Here is an 18,846-nt window from a genome sequence, read left to right on the forward strand (position 1 = left end):
GCAAGTGGCATACAGAGGCATTCTCCCTCCAATAACGGAATGCAAATATGTCATGTATCAAATCAAAGCAGCTAAAAATACGACTCAAAACAGCGGCAGTTCGTATACAGACTTTCGAACTGCTTCCACTGCAGTGCCTTGAGAAGGTTTCTGTCTTGTAACATCTCAAAAGCCAGATTTGGCTAGTCTCTTCCCTGCTGAGGCCTGTGTCGTTTTTTCATGCTGTGATGAAAACAGGCTGTTGTTTTGGGGATTTGGGAGATAAGCTCTGTGCTAATTCTCTATATATTTCTCTGTAAGTGTGAAGGATTTATTCTTTTCATCTCTTTTGCTCCCCTCTCTCCTGGAACTTACACAGCTTTGAAGATTGCAGTTGTAGATATCTATCACTCGAGGTTAAAGGAAAGGCAACGAAGGAAAAAGTGAGTTCCTGGCTTTTTCATTCTTTCAAATCTAAGTGTGCTTGCTGAGATCTGTGACAAAGACTTTGCAGAATAGCTATTCAGGGCTGGGTGTTGAATATGATCACCAGAAAACCATGGGGAGAGAATATGAAGAAGGTGGGGTTGTGTGGCAGATATTTACACCTTTTCCCCTTGAAGTTGTTATCTGAAGGTAGGACTGTCGCGGGCAAGGACTTCCAAACTTTTTGCTTTGCTTTTTGCCTCCACATCCCTCCCCCAATAACCAAGGTTTAGGTTTATTCAACTCATTGCTTCCCACTAAGAAAGTCCCAAAGCAAACTAACAATCACAGTAAAAAAAAATACAATAATAAAAACCACATTAGCAGTGGAGTGCGCCTGTGAGGGTGAAGTCAAACTGCTGCATTAGCAGCGCCGAAGTGACCTCCTTGGGACGCAAGCCTGGGGCATGTGTCTGCAGGTTCTGGGCTGCCCAGAAGATGACCCCGCTCTCAGCCTCACTGATGTGGTCCAAAGGAAAGCAGAGCACTACGTTTGGCACCAGCATGGCTGCAGGTGTTGCTGGAAGGAGTCATACCTCCATCTGAGAACCTCAAACATAGACATATCCAGCAAGTGGCAAGCCATCCACTCTCCAGCTATACACGTGATGTCTATCCTGGTATAAAGACACCAGTACTCTTAACTCCATCCTCTAATTACCGCAACCCGCAGATAATTGACACCACAGACTTTGCTACAGTGGACTTCCAGCTTGAGGCCGATGAGTTGGCTAATTAAAACATTCTGTGTCAGCAGCTTAGCCAATTACCTGACTCTCTGTAGAATTATTTAGTGACACTCCCAACATCTCAATATTTTTTCAAACGTGTAGTTCAAGTCGAGGTGCGTTATTAAAAAGTAGTTAACTTGATGGAAGTCTAGTGCATTTTTCTCCCCCTACCCTCCCAGTTAAAATGCCCTTTTCAGCAGATAATTTAAAGTCAGTATGTGGCTGGAGGAGACTCGCTTGTCAGACCTCAGCCTAAAAATATTAAAATGACTCTTAATTTGAGTTGCATGCAAGAATCCCAGTGTAATGCAAGGGTCATTTACTGCTCTTGTTCAAGTCTGGGCAAATGCTAGGTTTTCCCATGATGCTTTAGGGCAGGATATTCCCAAGTTCTAGCGCTATGAAAGAGTGGACAAAGAACATTTGGCTATCCACTTCCTGTACTTTATGCATAATTTTATCATGTCGCCTCTTATTCGCCTTTTCTCTAAGCAAAAAGGCCCCAAATGAGCTTGTACCCTTTCCTCATAGGGGAGCCTGCTCCAGTTGCCTTCTGAGGACAGTTTCAAGTGTGTTCGCACCATAGATTTTTATCCTGCCATTAGGCTATTGGCGGGATTGTTAGTATAATCTGCCCTTCACCAGCAGATCCCAGCGCAGGTGAAACAATTTAAAACTACAGTCAAATCAGTTACAGCAGGGGTCAGCAAACCTTTTCAGCCGTGGGCCAGTCCACTGTCCCTCAGCCCTTGTGGGGGGCCGGACTATATTTTGAGGGGGGAAATGAACGAATTCCTATGCCCCACAAATAACCCAGAGATGCATTTTAAATAAAAGGACACATTCTACTCATGTAAAAACATGCTGATTCCCGGACCGTCCGCGGGCCGGATTTAGAAGGCGATTGGGCCGGATCCGGCGACTGGGCCTTAGTTTGCTGACCTCTGAGTTACAGGAATAGGGTGGGTCCCAGAAGCACACATCTCAGGTGCCAAAAGCAAGGGGTAAAAAGAAGCATCTTCAGCATTTGCCAAAAGCTATATAACAGAGGTGTGAGATGCACCTCTGTGGGGAGGGAATCCCACGACAGAGAAGGCCACCAACCATGAACTTCTGTGGGCGGCAGAACTAGCAAGAGGACCCCCTCTGCTGATCTTAACACCCGAGGAGGTCTGTAGGGAAGGAGCAGGTCTCAGATATTTGGGTCCTAAGTCATTTCTGATCCTTGGTTTGGTATTCGCCCTTTTCGCAGCTGCCACGCACTGGGCTACCCAGCGGAGAAGGCGAGAGTAAATCCCAGCTTGGCAGGCTGAACGTGCTACCAGGGATGTAGGTAGTTGGGTGGAGGAAGCAGGAAGGAACATAGGGAGCTGCCTTGTATTGAGTCAGGTCCATTGATCCATCTAACCCTGTACTGTCTGCATTGACAGGCAGTGGCTCTTCAGTGTTCTGAAGCAGGAGGAGATGCTAGGGAGTAAACCTGAGACTTCTGGCATCGATGGCAGGATGGTCTACCACTTTGCCAATAGGAGTGATGCAACTTGGGCCTGGGTGAGGAAGAGGCGGAGCAAGCACATCCAGTAAAGTTTCTAGGTTTAGAGAGGTGGGTGTGCTAGATCCACAAGCACGGCATGATCCCATCAGGTTTGAGAGACCCTGGGGTAGACGGAAGGCAAGGAACAGGGTGTCCCACGCAGGTGTAATACCTGTGCCCCAAATAGGTTTTTTCCCCCTTTAATCTATTTATACAATTTATGTACCACTCTACTACTATAGACTCTTAGCAGCCTACAAATATCACAATACCAAAATAAAAATAAAATTCAGTTAAAACGTTCAAATCAGACTTGAATTAAAACATTCCAGCAGCTTTTCCAGTCAGGAATAAAGATGTAAGAAAACATCATGTGCACTTACAGGTGTCTCAACACTGGTAATTCTCTATGGTTTTAACACAGAGTAAGGAAATGCCAGGCCCTCAGGCCTGGAATCTGTTTCCAAGGCTAAGTCATGCAGTAGAATATGAAGTAGGGTAGGAATTAATTAGCATCTCCTGCTAAAGGAGTAACGTTGATGTCCCCAAATTGGTGCTTTTAAAAACGTTTGCACCTTTTCCGTGCTATCACGTTGCCTCTATTTATAGAAAGCTGCAAGCTACATAAAAGGTTTATAAATACCTTCCCGCTGCCCTCTTCGTGTTGCAAATCAAAACTGCTTCCAAAGGCTGTCTTTCTGCTTACTTATCAGTTGGGTGTCTCTTTAACACGCACCTCTTTCTATAGCTATTTATCATTGCAATTGCTCTTCGTATCTCCATAAAGGTGTGCACAAAAGCAAAGACTAACAAGTTTTGGCCAGTTTGGGGAATTATAAATAAAACAGGTTTGGTCCCCAGCCTCTCCTTAGCCAGGCCTTCTCCTGGCAAGAGAGAGAAATGCCACGGGGGCAGTCATAGTGCTGCTCTGTGCAAACACGGGGCAGAGCTATCATCACTGCGCCTTTACAGTTGTGGGAACACGTGTGGAAGAAGTTTTATTTGCTACAGTCAACCAAGGGAGAGGCTGTCTACAAGCCTGTAGACATATGCTGCTTTCATGGACTTGGGAAGGTATCTTAGACACCGAGGCCTTATCTACGCAGTAGCATGTGATAGTGGAATGTGCGATATCGCTTTGAATTGCAAGCATGTAAGGAGGTGTCACATTTTTGAATGCTCTCCCATGTGAAAAAATTCCCTGCAAGCAGAAATCTAGCACAGCAGGAGAGGTACTATTTTTTTTACCTGGATGCAGTTTAAAGACAAAACAGAACATGGGTAAGAACTTTAAAAACTGTGTTTTCCATCCTTGGAGACTGAACTGCCATGGTCATGGAAACGTAGGGAGCTGCCTCACCATTTGACCATCTAGCTCAGTATTGCCCACACTGACTTCCGTGGCTTCTGATTGGCTGCAGGAGCTTCCTGCAGCCAATCGGAAGCCGTGCCTTGGTTTCTGAACGTTTTGGAAGTCGAACGGACTTCCGGAACAGATTCTGTTCAATTTCCAAGGTACGACTGTAGTCCTAAGAGAAGCTTTGCCTAGCCTTTCCTGGAAAATATTATTAACGAGGAGATTCTAGGAACTCCCAGGATAACTTTTCTGCTGCAAGATTGCTTGTTTATAGTTGGGCAATGGGCCTAATACAGGCTGTACCTTTTTCAATTACAGAATAATAAGAGACCACGGACTCATCAACCTCAGAAAGTTCCAGAGTGAGTATCTCGGCTGTCAGCCTTAATGGCTGCGCTGCCTGGCTAAAATTAGTCTGAAAGGATGCTGCCTGATTCACCCTTTAAATACCTCGGTGTTGCTATTTTCTGTTTGTGAAATTACCTCTGGGGGGAAATATTGGTTCCAGCGAATGTTCTGACTCTGCAGCATTGGGGCTCCCCTGGATCAGACCAAAAGCTTGTCTAGTCCTTCATCCTCTTTCCTACAGTGTCCAACCAGCTGCTTATTTGATTTGATTCATTTATATATATGTGTGGTTTTTTTTGCCTGCCCTTCGCCATAAGCTCCCAGGACAGGTTATAACAATATCTGTACAATTATAAAAACAGATAAGAACAATATAAATTTCGGCAGTAGAGGTGGGTCCTGCAAAACAAACACACTTCATACTGAAGGCCAGGATAAAGAGGTGCAGCTTCATTGCACAACAGATGCTGTAAAGTGAGAGTGCTGGATGTGCCTCTATGGGGAGGGAATCCTCCACAATCCCACAATTTAGGGGTTGCCTCGGAGAAAGTCCCCAGCGGGTGCCATTGCCCGGAATTCTGAGGGTGGCAGAAAAACCAAGAGAGCTCACCCCACCCCTCTGCAGAGCTTAACACCTAAGAAGGTGTGTAGAGATGGAGGTGGTCTTTCAGGTACTTGGGACCTGTGTTGTTTAGGGCTTTAAGCATTTATGGTAGGCAGGCAAGCAGAGCATGTGAAAAACAGCGCTCTCCTGCTATAGTCGCCCAGTGACTGGTATCAGAAGGCTAGTGTCTCTGATTCTGCCGGTAGTATATGGCTATAGTAATGGTGGGATCTTATCAGCCTCTTGGATGGGAGGCCACTAGAAGCCCAAGCATATTACCGTATTTTTCGCTCTATAACACGCACCCAACCATAACACGCACGTAGTTTTTAGAGGAGGAAAATCCGTAGGCATGCCACCCGTAGGCATTTCCTCCATAACACGCACAGACATTTCCCCATTACTTTCTAGGAGGAAAAAAGTGAGTGTTATGGTGCAAAAAATACGGTAATCCATTTTTTCAAAAAGCCTACTTAAAATACACGTGTATTTTTGTTACTATTGTAACTGCTGTTATTAAGCTGGAGACAAAACACCCAATAGCCACATATTATGGTCACCCACACCTTTGGCCTGCTGGGATTGTCATCTCGGTACTAATTGGCCCAGAATGGATGGATTCTGCTAAGCAGAAAAATGTCAGTCCATTCCTGATAACTCGCAGCCCCAACATCTGCATGCTTACAAGGTGTAATACCTGTGCCCCACATAACCAGATGTTGTGTTGGTGTTGCTTGAACTGAGCAGCTGCAAATTTTTAAGAGGTTTGAGAGGAGGGGTTCTACAGGTAGATACATGAACACACAAGCAGGCTAACACCATGGAACGCATTTCAGTGATTGAAAATAGCACTGGAAGCTGATCCGTTAGGGAAAATGGCACACTGCCCCACCAAACTCAGCCCCCGCTCCCTCAGCCAGCCCCCACCTGCCTGCCTGCTTGCTTACAGCCAGTTCAGGGGGTGCCACCACTGCCCGCCTGCGTTCTCCCCCTCCTTAGTCTCATGGTTGCTCTTGTAGAAACCAGCAGGGAGGAGGACGGCAAAACTGGAATACGTTGATCCCCCTTGTCACTGGCTCTGGCTTTGCCTACCATTGGCTTCCCTGCCTTCTGCCCCACCAGTCCCAATGGGCACCAGCCACCACTGGAAAATGGACCAGAGCCCTGGAGAGAACCCATTTAAGGAGTATGGTTAAGAATAAATAGCCACAATAGGGAATTTTCAGCTAAACACACGATCACTTCTATCTGACCTGCGCATTGTTCACGGACTCCACCCAAGAAGAGGCAGCATCGCATTCGTGGTGTTTCCTTTGAATCTGCATTTTTCTCCTTTGCTAAGAAAGCAGCTTTCTGTGTCCTCCCTTTGTCTTGCAGTTCTGGAAAGAAGGTACCCAAAAGAGGTTCAAGATCTTTACGAGACCATGAGGCGCTTTGCAAGAATCCTGGGACCGACGGAGCACGACAAATTCATAGAAAGTCACGCATGTAGGCATCACCTGGTCTTCTGTCTTTCATGCTTGTGTTTCTCTTTCACATTGCACCATGCTAAGGATCACACATGAATTTTCTTTCTATATATAGTAGCAGTAAAAGTCCCCCTCCCCAAATATCATTGGCATATACAGTTTCCGCCGCAATTGTGGTACAGTAAAAAAAAGGCAGGAAATTGTGAAACCTTTTTATTGAATCGGCCCCAGTGCCATTGGCCCTCCAGATGTTGCCAAATTGCCACCATCCCTGGCCATTGACCATGACTGCTAGGGCTGATGGGAGTTATATTTCGGTAACATCTGGATAGCTGAAGGTCCTCCACTCCTGCCATAGCGGGATGCAAGCTTTGGAGCTCTGCCAAGCCCTTAAAACAGGCACCCCCAAACTCGGCCCTCCAGCTGTTTTGGGACTACAACTCCCATCATCCCTAGCTAACAGGGCCAGTGGTCAGGGATGATGGGAATTGTAGTCCCAAAACAGCTGGAAGGCCGAGTTTGGGGGTGCCTGCCTTAAAAGAAGCACAGTTGGGTGTGGACACACATGTAGGCGCGCACACAAAATATTTGGTGCATGGGATTTGGTTTCTTTTTGTTGCTTGAGTGATGGATTCTGCTTACCAAGGTTTTAGCATGGTGGTGGGCAACCAGATGTTGCTGAACTCCAGCTCTCATCAGTGGAAGCCAGACTGGCCAATGATAAGGGATGGAGCCCAGCAACATCTGGAGGCCGACAGATGTGTGTTCGTGTCCTGCCCAGTCCTTAGCATTTCAAATCTAAAGTACACTCACCAGTCTGGCTATTCCAGCTGCTTCAGTTAGAAGGTCAATAGTGGTATTATAAATAGCTTTATTACAGGCTGTTTTGTGGCCGCAAAGTCTGTTGAGGGCTTGTTAAGGTTTTATTTCCAAAAGCACATCTCGTAAGGAAGACCGCGGTGTGGAGAGGAGTGGTCAAACCTCTGGCCTTCCCAGCTCCCATCATCCCTGTCCCTATTGGCCATGCTGGACACAGATGCTCCCGACCCCTTCTTTTAGGACAGGAGATCAGCAAAGAAAATGGGTTGAGAGAAATGACCACACACAACCTGTTCTGTCATTGTTGAACAGATACTTGAGGGAAGGGATCAAAACCTCCTGCTTTGCCCAGTGACTGATTTGATGCAGTTTGCAAGTTTGTTCCGACTGTGACAGCTATATTTGTTTTTTCATTTGCCCAAGCTAGCATGCAGCAAATACCTGTGTTGGGTTTTTTTTTTTTTTTTTTTTTGCATGTTTTGAAGCAAAACTCTCATGTATATAACACAGTTGTGATTCATGTCCCTGGAACAAAGCAACAGGTTTCTAGGCAGTCGTTGCTGACACATGTACGTACACACAACGTCTTGTGCAAGGTGTTGTGAAATTAACCCAGTTGTCCAGAGTAGAGAAGCTGGCCCTCATTCAAGTACAGTTACTAATTGCTCTCTGCTTTGAATAAGGAACAGCATAAGCACAAAGGAACCACCCACAATTTAAGCCAAGTCTCTGCACTTTTACCCCGAAGGAAACAATGCAAAGTGATATATGAAATCGTTCTACCCTCACGGAAACCAAATATTCAGTTTTGCGGATACCCACCCCAAGCATGTGAATGTCACTTTTTGTGGGGGGGGGAGGGGAAGGGATGAGACAGAAACAGCTGTAGAAATGAGGAACTCGGAGGCTCCTGAACTTCAGGAGTTTTGCAGCCTTCCAATGAGTTGTTTAGGGATGCGGGTGGCGCTGTGGGTTAAACCACAGAGCCTATGACTTGCTTATCAGAAGGTCGGCGATTCAAATCCCCGCGACGGGGTGCGCTCCCATTGCTCGGTCCCTGCTCCTGCCCACCTAGCAGTTCGAAAGCACATCAAAGTGCAAGTAAATAGGTACCACTCCGGTGGGAAGGTAAACGGCGTTTCCGTGCGCTGCTCTGGTTCGCCAGAAGCGGCTTAGTCATGCTGGCCACATGACCCGGAAGCTGTACGCCGGCTCCCTTGGCCAATAAAGTGAGATGAGCGCTGCAACCCCAGAGTCAGTCACGACTGGACCTAATGGTCAGGGGTCCCTTTACCTTTACTAATGAGTTGTTTTATTATTAGAAAATCTGTCCCAGAAAGCACTTGCGGCAGAATTTCAGCAAGATTTTGACAAGGCTGCCACTAAGTGTCAAGTCGTGGGGATCCCATGACTTGGCATCCTGTCGGCGGCTTTGCCTTTTAAAGGTGCCTCACTCTTCCATCATCTAACCACTCATCTAGTTTGCATAATTAACAATCTTTAATTGGCCTCTCTGCATTCCAGCAGAGGCAGTTGTAAACGATTATTCCCCTCTACATTTCCTCTTATTTCTGTTTGATGAAACTCCCGCATCAACAACTTCAAAGCTGTTTCTGTGCTCCACGCCAGGGACTTTTCACAGAAATGGGCGCGGCAGTTTCTGCATAGCTGTGGTTTTATTGAGATCTAAAACTTTTCTAATTAGTTACTCAGGAAAGGTTAAAAAAAAAATATTAGCTCATAATGTCCCTTAAGGTGATCAAGTGCAGGTGCTGCTCATGTATCCGAAAATGCAGCAATCAATAGGCCAGTTTGCCCTCCTCTCCTCCCCTTCCCTGAAGCATCAGCATTAATTTCTTGGAAGGAAATAAACATTAAGAGTAATAATAATAATTTTAGCATTTATATATAGCACTTACATAGCACTTCAAAGAACTCCGTGTGCTTCATAGACACATGTAATAATTATATATGCCTTTCAATTAAAAAACAAACAAACCTTAAAGCAGTTTACAAATAAAGCCAGTTTTATTTTATTTTTTATTACATTTATATCTCACCTTTCCTCCATGGTGACATGCCTGGCTTTCTCCCTCTCCAGATTATCCTTACAATATCATGAGGTAGGTTAGTCTTAGGACCTCAGTCCAGTTTCTGGCCAGAAAAAAAACGGGGAACTTCCAACTCGCCCTCTTAGCTTTTGCACACTGTCACTCATAAGAGTATACCATATTCTATAATGTGTAGTGCAGGGGTGGGGAACCTCAGGCCTGGGGGCCAAATGTGGCCCTCCAGGCTTCTCTGTCTGGCCTTCAAAACTCTCCCCAGACCAAACCCCTCACTGTCCCTGGTTCACACCCCACAGATATGCCCTTGAGCTCTGACAACACTTCTATCCAATGGAGGATAGAGATGTGTGTGTAGAAATTAGCCTAGTGTATGATGGCAGATTTTACATTCATTGCTGCACCCTTTTGTCTCTGTACCTACTCACCACTGGCACATGGTCCCCAGAAGGTGATGCAGCCCTCGGGCTGAAAAACTGTTTCCCACCTCTGAAATTCGTTTTTTCAAGCGGTTTTACAAGAAGCCGCTCTCCCAAACACTGGTGCCTAATCCCCGTTCGAGACGGCTAGCACGGACTTGGGTTACATTTCTGGCATCACCGATCTACCTTGCCTGGCTCACAGAGACCCGGTTTCCCCTTTCTCACGTTCATTAACATGTCTGCAGCCACTTGGCTCCCACGCCAGCTTTTCGAGAGACTTGTTGCATTAAAGTACTTCAGCAGTTGTCTCAGCCTGTCTGCCTGTCCCCGTCCCCAGGGATGCTCTCACCCAATGGAAGCAATGTAGATCTGAATTCCTTTTTATACATTGGGGGGGGGGTGTTCCCCACATTTACACCAAAAAATGAATATAAATAAATGCCTTTTCAAAAGACAGCTAGAAACTTGGTAAGGCTGAATTTCTGAGGGATCCAGACTCGACTCCAGCTACCGCATTACGTACGAAGAGCCAGGGTTGTATAGTAGTGGATAGGGCACCCAAGGGTGACTTTTCCCATTCCTTTTTAAATATATATATATATATATATGTTTCTGTTATTCTACCCAGTGGAGTTTGAGCTGCGAAGGGAAATCAAACGACTTCAGGAGTACAGGACAGCGGGGATCACCAATTTCTGCAGTAAGTACATGCTGAATAAGTTAGCCATGGCTGGGCTGCTGTGGCACTTAATTCAAAGCAGGATGTTATCGTAAGTAATTTCCATCCAAAATATGTTCATTTGCGTGTCAGTCCGTTGTACTTTTGGGGGTGGGGCAAGCAGCAATTTGAACTGCTTTGAATCCCTTGATTGTTTAGGGAACGCCCCACAAGGCAAATGGCTGGATTCTGCAGCGGTGACCAGCTCTGAATGCGTTGGGGAATTACCTGTTTGACTCATGAATGCAGGAGTGCCTTTCATCAGAGGGAAGACTTTATCTACCTGCCTAGTCATCAGAGTCTAGCTTCCTGCTTTGAAGAAGCAAGGAGAGAGACAAACCTCTCTGCTGTGTCAGCAGACAAACTCACATATCATCATCATTTTATTTGTTTGTTTATGTATTTATACACCATTTCATGCCAAGAAGGCGTCTGAGTGCTTGCTTTGGGCTTTTTGATTTTGCTCACAAGAAAGGACAAGCCTAGCGTAGCTGTCTCTTGAATAAGGAGTTTCTAAGCCTTTGGATATTCGAGACCCCCTGTAAGCAAAGCTGGTTTTTGTGACAAATTATCCCTGAGCAACTAACCGTGAGCTCACCTCAATCTCAAATTGAAAACAGGTCAGTAATTCACTGGCAAGATGAGAGACCCTTGGCTCTTGCAGCCGGTTATGTAAATCACATCCCAAAAAAAGCCTCTTTTATCTGGCCCTTGGGACACTCCCTAGCTCACATCTCCTCCTGGCTGCTTTGCACCTAGAGTGTTTTTGCCCGGCTGGAATGTGTCCTTGAACTCTGATAATGCCTTGTTTCCCTGGATGGAGGAGAGGTGTATGTATATGTGTGGAACATAGCCTACTGTACAACTCCCAGCCTCCAAATGCATTCATTGCCCCGCCCACATTGCCTCTGGCCCCGCCCACCATTGGCATGTGGCCTCCAGAAGACTGAGTTGAAGGAGGTGCAGCCCTCGGGCTGAAAAAGTTCCTATGTGTAAATTATTGCCACTAGAACTAGCAAATGCTGCGATTTCCCAGCACTACAGCATTAGGACTCGCTGGTGAATGTCAGCATCTGCCACGTTTGACATCTAATGTACATACGGTTTGTATCCAACATCAGCCCTTCTCGGGGCAGAGCCATTGGAAGTGCATGGGTCTGGCTAACTTGGGTCCAAAGTTGCTTTGCCTTCGTAGCCTTCTTAGCATGGGTCAGCTGCCTGTGGCAGTTTGCTTGTTTGGCGAGCCGTATCAACGCCTGTTTTCTTGGCGCAGGTGCAAGAACGTATGACCGGCTCAAAAAGACCCGCGAGGAGGAGTGCCTGAAGCGCACAATGCTCTCCGAAGTCCTCCAGTACATCCAGGACAGCAGCGCCTGTCAGCAGTGGCTCAGCCGGCAAGCGGACATGTATGTCGACCAAAAATGAGGGCTTGGGGGTGGTTGTTTTTAGTGAAACCAGAGCAAAACTGGCATGGAGCAGCTGTTTCGTAAACCCAGAATAAGCAAATGGGTGTGTGGTGTGGCATAATACAAAAAAGTAAGTGGTTGAATCTGCTTTTAAGGATCTTCTGTGTCAATTTTGCCACGAAATATCTGCCCAGGACCAAGATTCTTGTTAATGAAAGAAAGGTGGAGCTAAGCAACTTTATAATCTGGTAAAACAGGAATTCATGTTTCCTACCCAGGTGGGAGCGCCTGTTCTGGGAAAACCCAGGATAAGCCTTGCCAACCAGAAACATGTATACTCTGTGCCAAAATAATAATAATAAATAATAATAATTTAGCCCATTCTCTGTCTTCTGAGAATTCAGCAGGCATTGCCCATGTGCTTTCCAGTATAACTTGTTTCTTACTTTTCATGAAAGCTCCGTGCCTTCCCTACCATATATTCCGGGCCCTTTCCTGCACTTTTGCCTGTCACAATCCTGCCTTCCAGTAACACTGGTGAAGGCAACCAGAAAGACCAGAGGCACAGGCCCCAAGCCAAGAGCCCCAGAGATGGCGGCTCTGGAGCCATTGAGGGCTGGCATCCTCAGCCATCAGGGCCCCACTGCTACTCTTGAGCTTGGTGGTCCAGGCAGACCATACACTCGCAGAGGGGGGGGGCAGCGCTAGACTTTAGGCCAGAGCTCTTCCCATTTAAGGGCTGTCCCACCAACCTCAGCGAGGGGGTGGAACCAGCACAAGATAGGCCCAGGAGTACAAAATAGCTCAGCTGAGATGGGGGGGGGGCTTTTTTGCACATGGAAAAAAATGTGTGTGTGATGCTTTCTCGTGCCACACGAGGCTTATTCGTAATACGTTTTCTCTGAAAATTTCATTTTCAGAGATTCTGGCCTGAGTCCCACAATGCCGGTGACCTCAAATTCAGGTGAGTGCTTTCCAGGCTCCGCCCACCTTTCCAGCCCTTGCACCAGTTTCAGTGCTGTTAGAAATGGGGAAAACCAGCCATACCCATTAGCAGTTAATGCGCTACTAATCCCACACCACCCTGTTATTAAAAGGAAGGACTAGGTTGCTGCATGCTGGGCAGCTGCTGATTCCTCCCACCCAAACTCCTTGCTGACCAGGAAACAGGCATCGGAAAGCCACCAGTCCAACCGCAGCAGAGCAGGGGCCTCTCAGAGGTGCTACCCCTGGGATAGGAAACCTCTGAAGGTCTATTGACTCATGGAAAAAGCCGCATGGTACAACATTCCTCAGCGTCCCCAGGCAGAGCTGTCATAGGAAGGAGCCCTGCCCCAAACCCCAGATTGCCACTGCCAATCAATTCAGGCAGTTCAGAATAAGTTCAGTATAAGGCTTCCAAATTCCCTACGTTCCCAAATCTTTGGCAGCCAGCATGGTGTGGTGGTTAGAGTGAGACCTGGGAGGCCAGGGTTCGAATCCCCACTTAGCCGCTTGAAGCTGACCGGGTGACCACAATCTCAGCCAAACCTCCTTCACTGGGTTGTTGTGAGGATAATCTGGAGAGAGCAAGAACCATGCTGACCTCCTTGGAGGAAAGGAGGGATATAGATGCAAGAATGAATGGAATAGACGAGCCAAAACAGAATGCTGAGAGAACAAGCACACACACACACAATCACACACACCCTTCTCTTCCAGGGTCATGAGCTCAGTCCTGGCTTGACAAGGACTAATTTCAGTGCTGGCATCCCATGGCAACAAGCACTTCACATGTTGCAATCAAGCGTGTGGCTGCCTGCGCATACAGGGGCTGTGAGCTGTGTCTCCAGCTCCTCAATTTGCCCCTTCCTGTGAAGAGGTCCCTCGGCCGTCTTTCCCCCAAACCAGTGGTCCGTATGCAATATTTGACGTTGGTGGAGCTGGAGCCAGGAACGTATTAAAAGACATTAGTAGTTAATGCTGCTTTGGGGCCCCTCAAGATGGAGGCGAAAGGGAGGCTGCTTGAATGTGGGTACTATTTTTTAAAAAAGAAAAACACACGAGATTTCTCTTCACAGCTCGTTTTCTAATAGGCGCTCTTAGCCATTACTCGGCTGCAGATTTCCAGCGATTAAATCTCGCAAGCCTGAATGAGCTTCAGTGTGAGTTACGCAGCCACATTTCAGCTCTGCAGCCTGTAACTTTTTCCACGCTGCACGCCTCAGAGGAAAGGTGGCCGAGCCTAATAGACATGTCTCAGTCACCCATCATTGCCCCACTTTGCACAGTGTGAGGGTTAGGTGTGGTTCAGGTGCCTTCACAGCTGAATGTGCCAGGTTCAAATCCCCACTTAAGCAGCTGAGCAAATTGCACTTCCCTGCTTTTGCCTGCAGTCCTGAGCACATTTGCCAGGAATTGCATACCGTGAAAACCCAGCGGCACTTACTTCCTGGTAAATACACTTAAGTACCATTGAGCTCAGTGAGGCTTTTAACTGCTGAGTAAATAAACACGTTGATAGGGATTTTTTTATCCTGCTCAGTCCCAGAGGCTGGAGTAGCTTGCAATCAAAAGCTATTATGCACACCAGGGCAGGGGAACATCTGGGCCCTCCAGATGTTGCCTGACTACAACTCCCATCTTCCTTGACCGTTGTCCATGCTGGCTGATGGGAGTTGGAATCAGCAACATCCAGAGGGCCACAGGCTCCCCGTCCCTGATACTAAGCAAAATCCAAGTAGATTCAATGTTGAAGCCCATTCGGCATCTAATTCCCTATCAGTGCTGAGAGTCCTCATCCTGGTCACAGCAACCCAGACATATTATTGAAGGCCCCCAGCCACAAACATTCCAACCCTCCAACCTCTCCCACACCAGTGGCTTCCTGGAAGGCTTCTCTCAGTCCCTTTAATACCTGTTTTGCCTAAACCTGACTTATACTTCCCATCCCCAAGAAGGTACAGTGCCTAGGCGTGTTGCAGGAACCAAAAAACAAACAGTGCAGAGTGCAAGGCACACTGAGCGTCTTACTACTGGTCCATCCAGCCCAGTATTGTCTGCTCTGACTGGCAGCAGCTCTCTCCCATTCTCAGACATCTGTGTCTCGCTACTCTGCTACCTGAAACCCTTCATCACTGGAGATGCCAGGGACTGAGCCTGAGCTGTGGACCACCCCCCATAAACTTTAAAAGATATTATTAGCCCAAACACGGAGGTCGATGCTATGTCAAACTCATAAAAGCACACACAACTCAAAACCAGATTTGGGGGGAAACAACAGCATATGATGTATTATCTCAAATCCTTTCCGCGCCACCGTCATCTCTTTCGGGGCAGGGATCCTACGGCCCTCTAGATGCTGTCAAAATTCCCACCAGCCCCAGCCCCCATGACTGGTGCTGTGGGGCAAAGAGAGTTTCACCCTGTTATCAGTCAATCAATAAATCAATATAGCAACATCTGGAGGGCCACAGCATTCATTTTGTTCTTTCTGCATTGTTACTATAATGCCAGTGAACCTTTGTCACGTGCATCAGAGGCTAATGTGGTGGGGTGTTTTTTTCCATCTTGGTGCTCTCAAAATAGTACACTAGGACTGTAGATGCTGTAGTCATCAAAGGAGTAAAAAACCAGCAACCATAGTTGATGCTCTCTGCAGGCACCGCTTTGACTGTCCTGACTTCCCACCCCCCTTCCCAACTGCCGCAGCATTTTCAGGAACAGCAAAAGTTGATTTTCAGAGCCACCAGCTCCTTGTTAACCGCGGTTGGATGTTTATGCTGCTTTTATTATCTCCTCGCAGGTAGACGGAGCGCACCGCCGCTGAACCTCACTGGTCTCCCAGGCACAGAGAAACTTAACGAGAAAGAAAAAGAGGTAAACGGGGAACAGATGCTGTCTGGGGAAACCACAGTTTTAAAGGGCCATTGGCCTCTCGGGCAACAGTAAACCATAAGCCCAGTCGAAAGCAGTTACAACGCAGGTAGCTGATTGTGGGGCCTGCATAGGAGCACGGGAAGGTGCCTTATACCAAGTCAGATCATTGGTCCATATAGCTCGGTATTGTCTACACTGACTGGCAGCAGCTCTCCAGGGTTTCAGGCAAGGGTACAGTTCTGCCTACCTGGTGATGGGCTTGGGAACTTCTGCAAGCAAAGCAGATACTCTTCTCATGGAGCCACAGTCCTCCCCACCACAACTTGCTCTGGCTTGACTGTGTGTAAGGCACCTTTCTGTATTCCAGCATCTGCAAACAGGGTCTGAATACCTCCACCTCAGCTCAGCTAGTCTTATATTGAAAAAAGACATGTGTACCCAAGTGTGGATCTATGTTTCTGTGCTGCCGTGTGTGTGTGTGTGTGTGTGTGTGTGTGTGTAAAAGAAACAGAGTTGAGGGTAAGTGAGCTCGTTCAGAAGAAAAGGGCCAGGATTTATTTTAAGGAGACGGTAACAATACTTCTCCTGTCCTCCTCTGGGGCCACTTGATAACACCACTTCCCTTTGGGGCTGCTTTCCTTTGCTCCTCCCAGGCAAATCATGGATGTCCAGCCTTTTCCCATAAGCTTTCCCGGCCTGACAAAACAGACCACCAGTTAGCTACTCAATTGGCATTTTGGGTGCCTTCCCGCGTTACAGGTGAAGCCGCCTTGTCTGCGGCACCGAGAAGGAGCTGCGTTTCCCCAAGACGTTCTGCTCTTGCCGTCTCGTTCCTGGCGGAGGTTTTGCCAGAGCATTTCCTTATTAAAAGGAAGGAGGAGCGGGGGAAATAAGCAGCTGGTGTCTCCAACGGGGTCATTATATAGCACTGGGAACTTCAGAGACGAGCTGGATTTGGGGGACCAGCTGCTGCTGCTGTTGCCGCCTTGCTAAATTGGACTGCAGGCCTTTTGCAGAAGCCCCATTTCAGTCTCCGGGAGAGGCTGGGGGTTTGCCTCGGTAATAAACTTCCAGGATTTAAGAACTCCCGCCTGCAGAGCCTTGCTCCGCAGAACTGTTCTGGCTCTGTTATCTCTGGGCAGAGCCGAGTGCCAATTTTGTGAAAAGATATAAAAGGGAGCAGGCTTGGCCCGACTGCGGGGGATTAAGAGGCAGCTGTCCTTATTGGCATGTCTCCCATCAGGCTCCGTCAGTCATTGCTAGCCCCCTCGCCCCAAGTTGGCTATATTTCCTAGTGCTGCGAAGGAGCAAGCTCTTCTCCCTCCCTGCCAATGCACACAAACGCAGGCAGAGATTTAGAAGGCTGGGTTTTGCCCACCTTCGGCGGATGATAAACACATGGCCTTTCTGGATTATTGGAGGGCATGTGCGGTTCCGATCATGTCTTTGGGAGCTCTCCGTTCGTAATGACTCGCTGAAAGGCACCCGCCTTGGGAAGCTGTGTCTAGAACGCTGCAGTAGAGGATTAGGGAGCCACAGCCCAGAGGCCAAATGCAGCCCAACTCCCCGCCCCAGGCCACACCCCTTTGCCAGCCACACCCTCCAAGCCCAGACTCCACCCCTCGCGGGGCTCGCTTTGCAACCCCATGGAGCGCTTGTGTCTGGCTGGAGCAGGGTGGTGGATTCTAATGACGCTTTCTGCTTATCTGGACGGAGGGTGGGCAAGAGGTGCATAGAAACAAGCCTACTGCACGAAATACAACGTTCATTTTCATTGCTCTGTGCACTTTTACCCTTGGCCCTGACCACTGCTGGCACGTGGCCCCCGGCAGGGTTACCAGAAGGGAATGCGGCCCTCGAGCAGAAAAGGGTTCCCCAACTCTTGTGTTCTATCTCCCCACACTCCATTTCCCCATTCTGCAGCTGGACTCCATCTACATGTTATTTTTGGGTGGCTGCTTCCCCCCCCCCCTGATTTTGAAATATTTCCATTACAGTGGTACCTCTGGTTACATACGCTCCAGGTTACAGACTCCGCTAACCCAGAAATAGTACCTCGGGTTAAGAACTTTGCTTCAGGATGAGAACAGAAATCGTGTGGCAGCGGCACGGCGGCAGCGGGAGGCCCCATTAGCTAAAGTGGTGCTTCAGGTTAAGAACAGTTTCAGGTCAAGAACGGATCTCCAGAATGAATTAAATTCTTAACCCGAGGTACCACTGTACCTGGAAGGGTTACCGAGGTAGTGCAGCCTTGGGGAAGTTGATGGGCAGGGTGGGAAAATGTTTGACGGGGCGTGCGTGACCTCTGACCTTCTCTCCCAGCTCTGCCAGGTAGTTCGCTTGGTCCCCGGAGCCTACCTGGAGTACAAAGCGGCCTTAGTCAACGAGTGCCAGAAGCAAGGGGGCCTGAGGCTTGCCCAGGCACGAGCCCTCATCAAGATTGATGTGAACAAAACCAGAAAGATCTACGACTTCCTTATCCGGGAAGGATACATCTCCAAAGCCTGAAGGGAGAAGCGGGAGCCTTTTGCTTTGACTCAAAGACCCTCCGTTTTGCTGAACGGCAGATAGGATGACGAAGAGCTCGCTACGAAGGCTGGCTTCTCATCCCGTTCTAAACTGTACTATGTAATGTTTTGTTGGCATTCTGCAGCGATGAACTTTTGGGAAGAGCTGTGGGACGTGTAATCTATTATTAAAGTATGGAGTGGGCCTTCACACCTCTTGCAATGATTAAAAAAAGGATGGAAGCGCAGAGGTTGCTCTTTGTTGTTTTTTTGCCTTGGCACTCGGGAAGAGCTTAAGCACCGAACGGCAGCTCCCAAGCGCATTTTGTGCTCAGCTTTTGTGTGGGAGAGCCAACCGAGGGAGAAGCTCGGCTCGCCTCTCGCCTTCCAGCTCGCAGGCTCCTGCCTTTTAAAACTTGTTTGCTTCAAGAGGCTCGGCACGTGCCGGAGGAGCTAAAAGCTGCATCACATGCCCAAATTGCACCGTTCTAAAATTACACCATTCAGAAAGGGGGAGGGAGGGAGAGGGAGGCATGTCAATT

General features: G+C 47.9%; 1 protein-coding gene across 5 annotated transcripts in view; it reads left to right on the forward strand.

Annotated features, from left to right (window-relative positions):
- TADA2A (transcriptional adaptor 2A) overlaps positions 1 to 18,552 on the forward strand; it is a 28,632-nt gene extending 10,080 nt beyond the window's left edge. For all 5 annotated transcript variants that reach the window (XM_082200825.1, XM_082200827.1, XM_082200828.1 and 2 more), the window contains 8 exons: positions 359 to 422; positions 4,406 to 4,449; positions 6,417 to 6,527; positions 10,444 to 10,515; positions 11,807 to 11,939; positions 12,860 to 12,903; positions 15,724 to 15,797; positions 18,120 to 18,552. In XM_082200825.1, the coding sequence (XP_082056951.1) occupies positions 359 to 422; positions 4,406 to 4,449; positions 6,417 to 6,527; positions 10,444 to 10,515; positions 11,807 to 11,939; positions 12,860 to 12,903; positions 15,724 to 15,797; positions 18,120 to 18,305 (728 nt within the window). In that variant the 3' untranslated portion in view covers positions 18,306 to 18,552. The remainder of the gene's footprint in view (positions 1 to 358; positions 423 to 4,405; positions 4,450 to 6,416; positions 6,528 to 10,443; positions 10,516 to 11,806; positions 11,940 to 12,859; positions 12,904 to 15,723; positions 15,798 to 18,119) is intronic.
- Positions 18,553 to 18,846: the final 294 nt, after the last annotated feature.

Source organism: Podarcis vaucheri (assembly GCF_965113315.1).
Source record: "Podarcis vaucheri genome assembly, chromosome: 15".
Taxonomy (NCBI): domain Eukaryota; kingdom Metazoa; phylum Chordata; class Lepidosauria; order Squamata; family Lacertidae; genus Podarcis; species Podarcis vaucheri.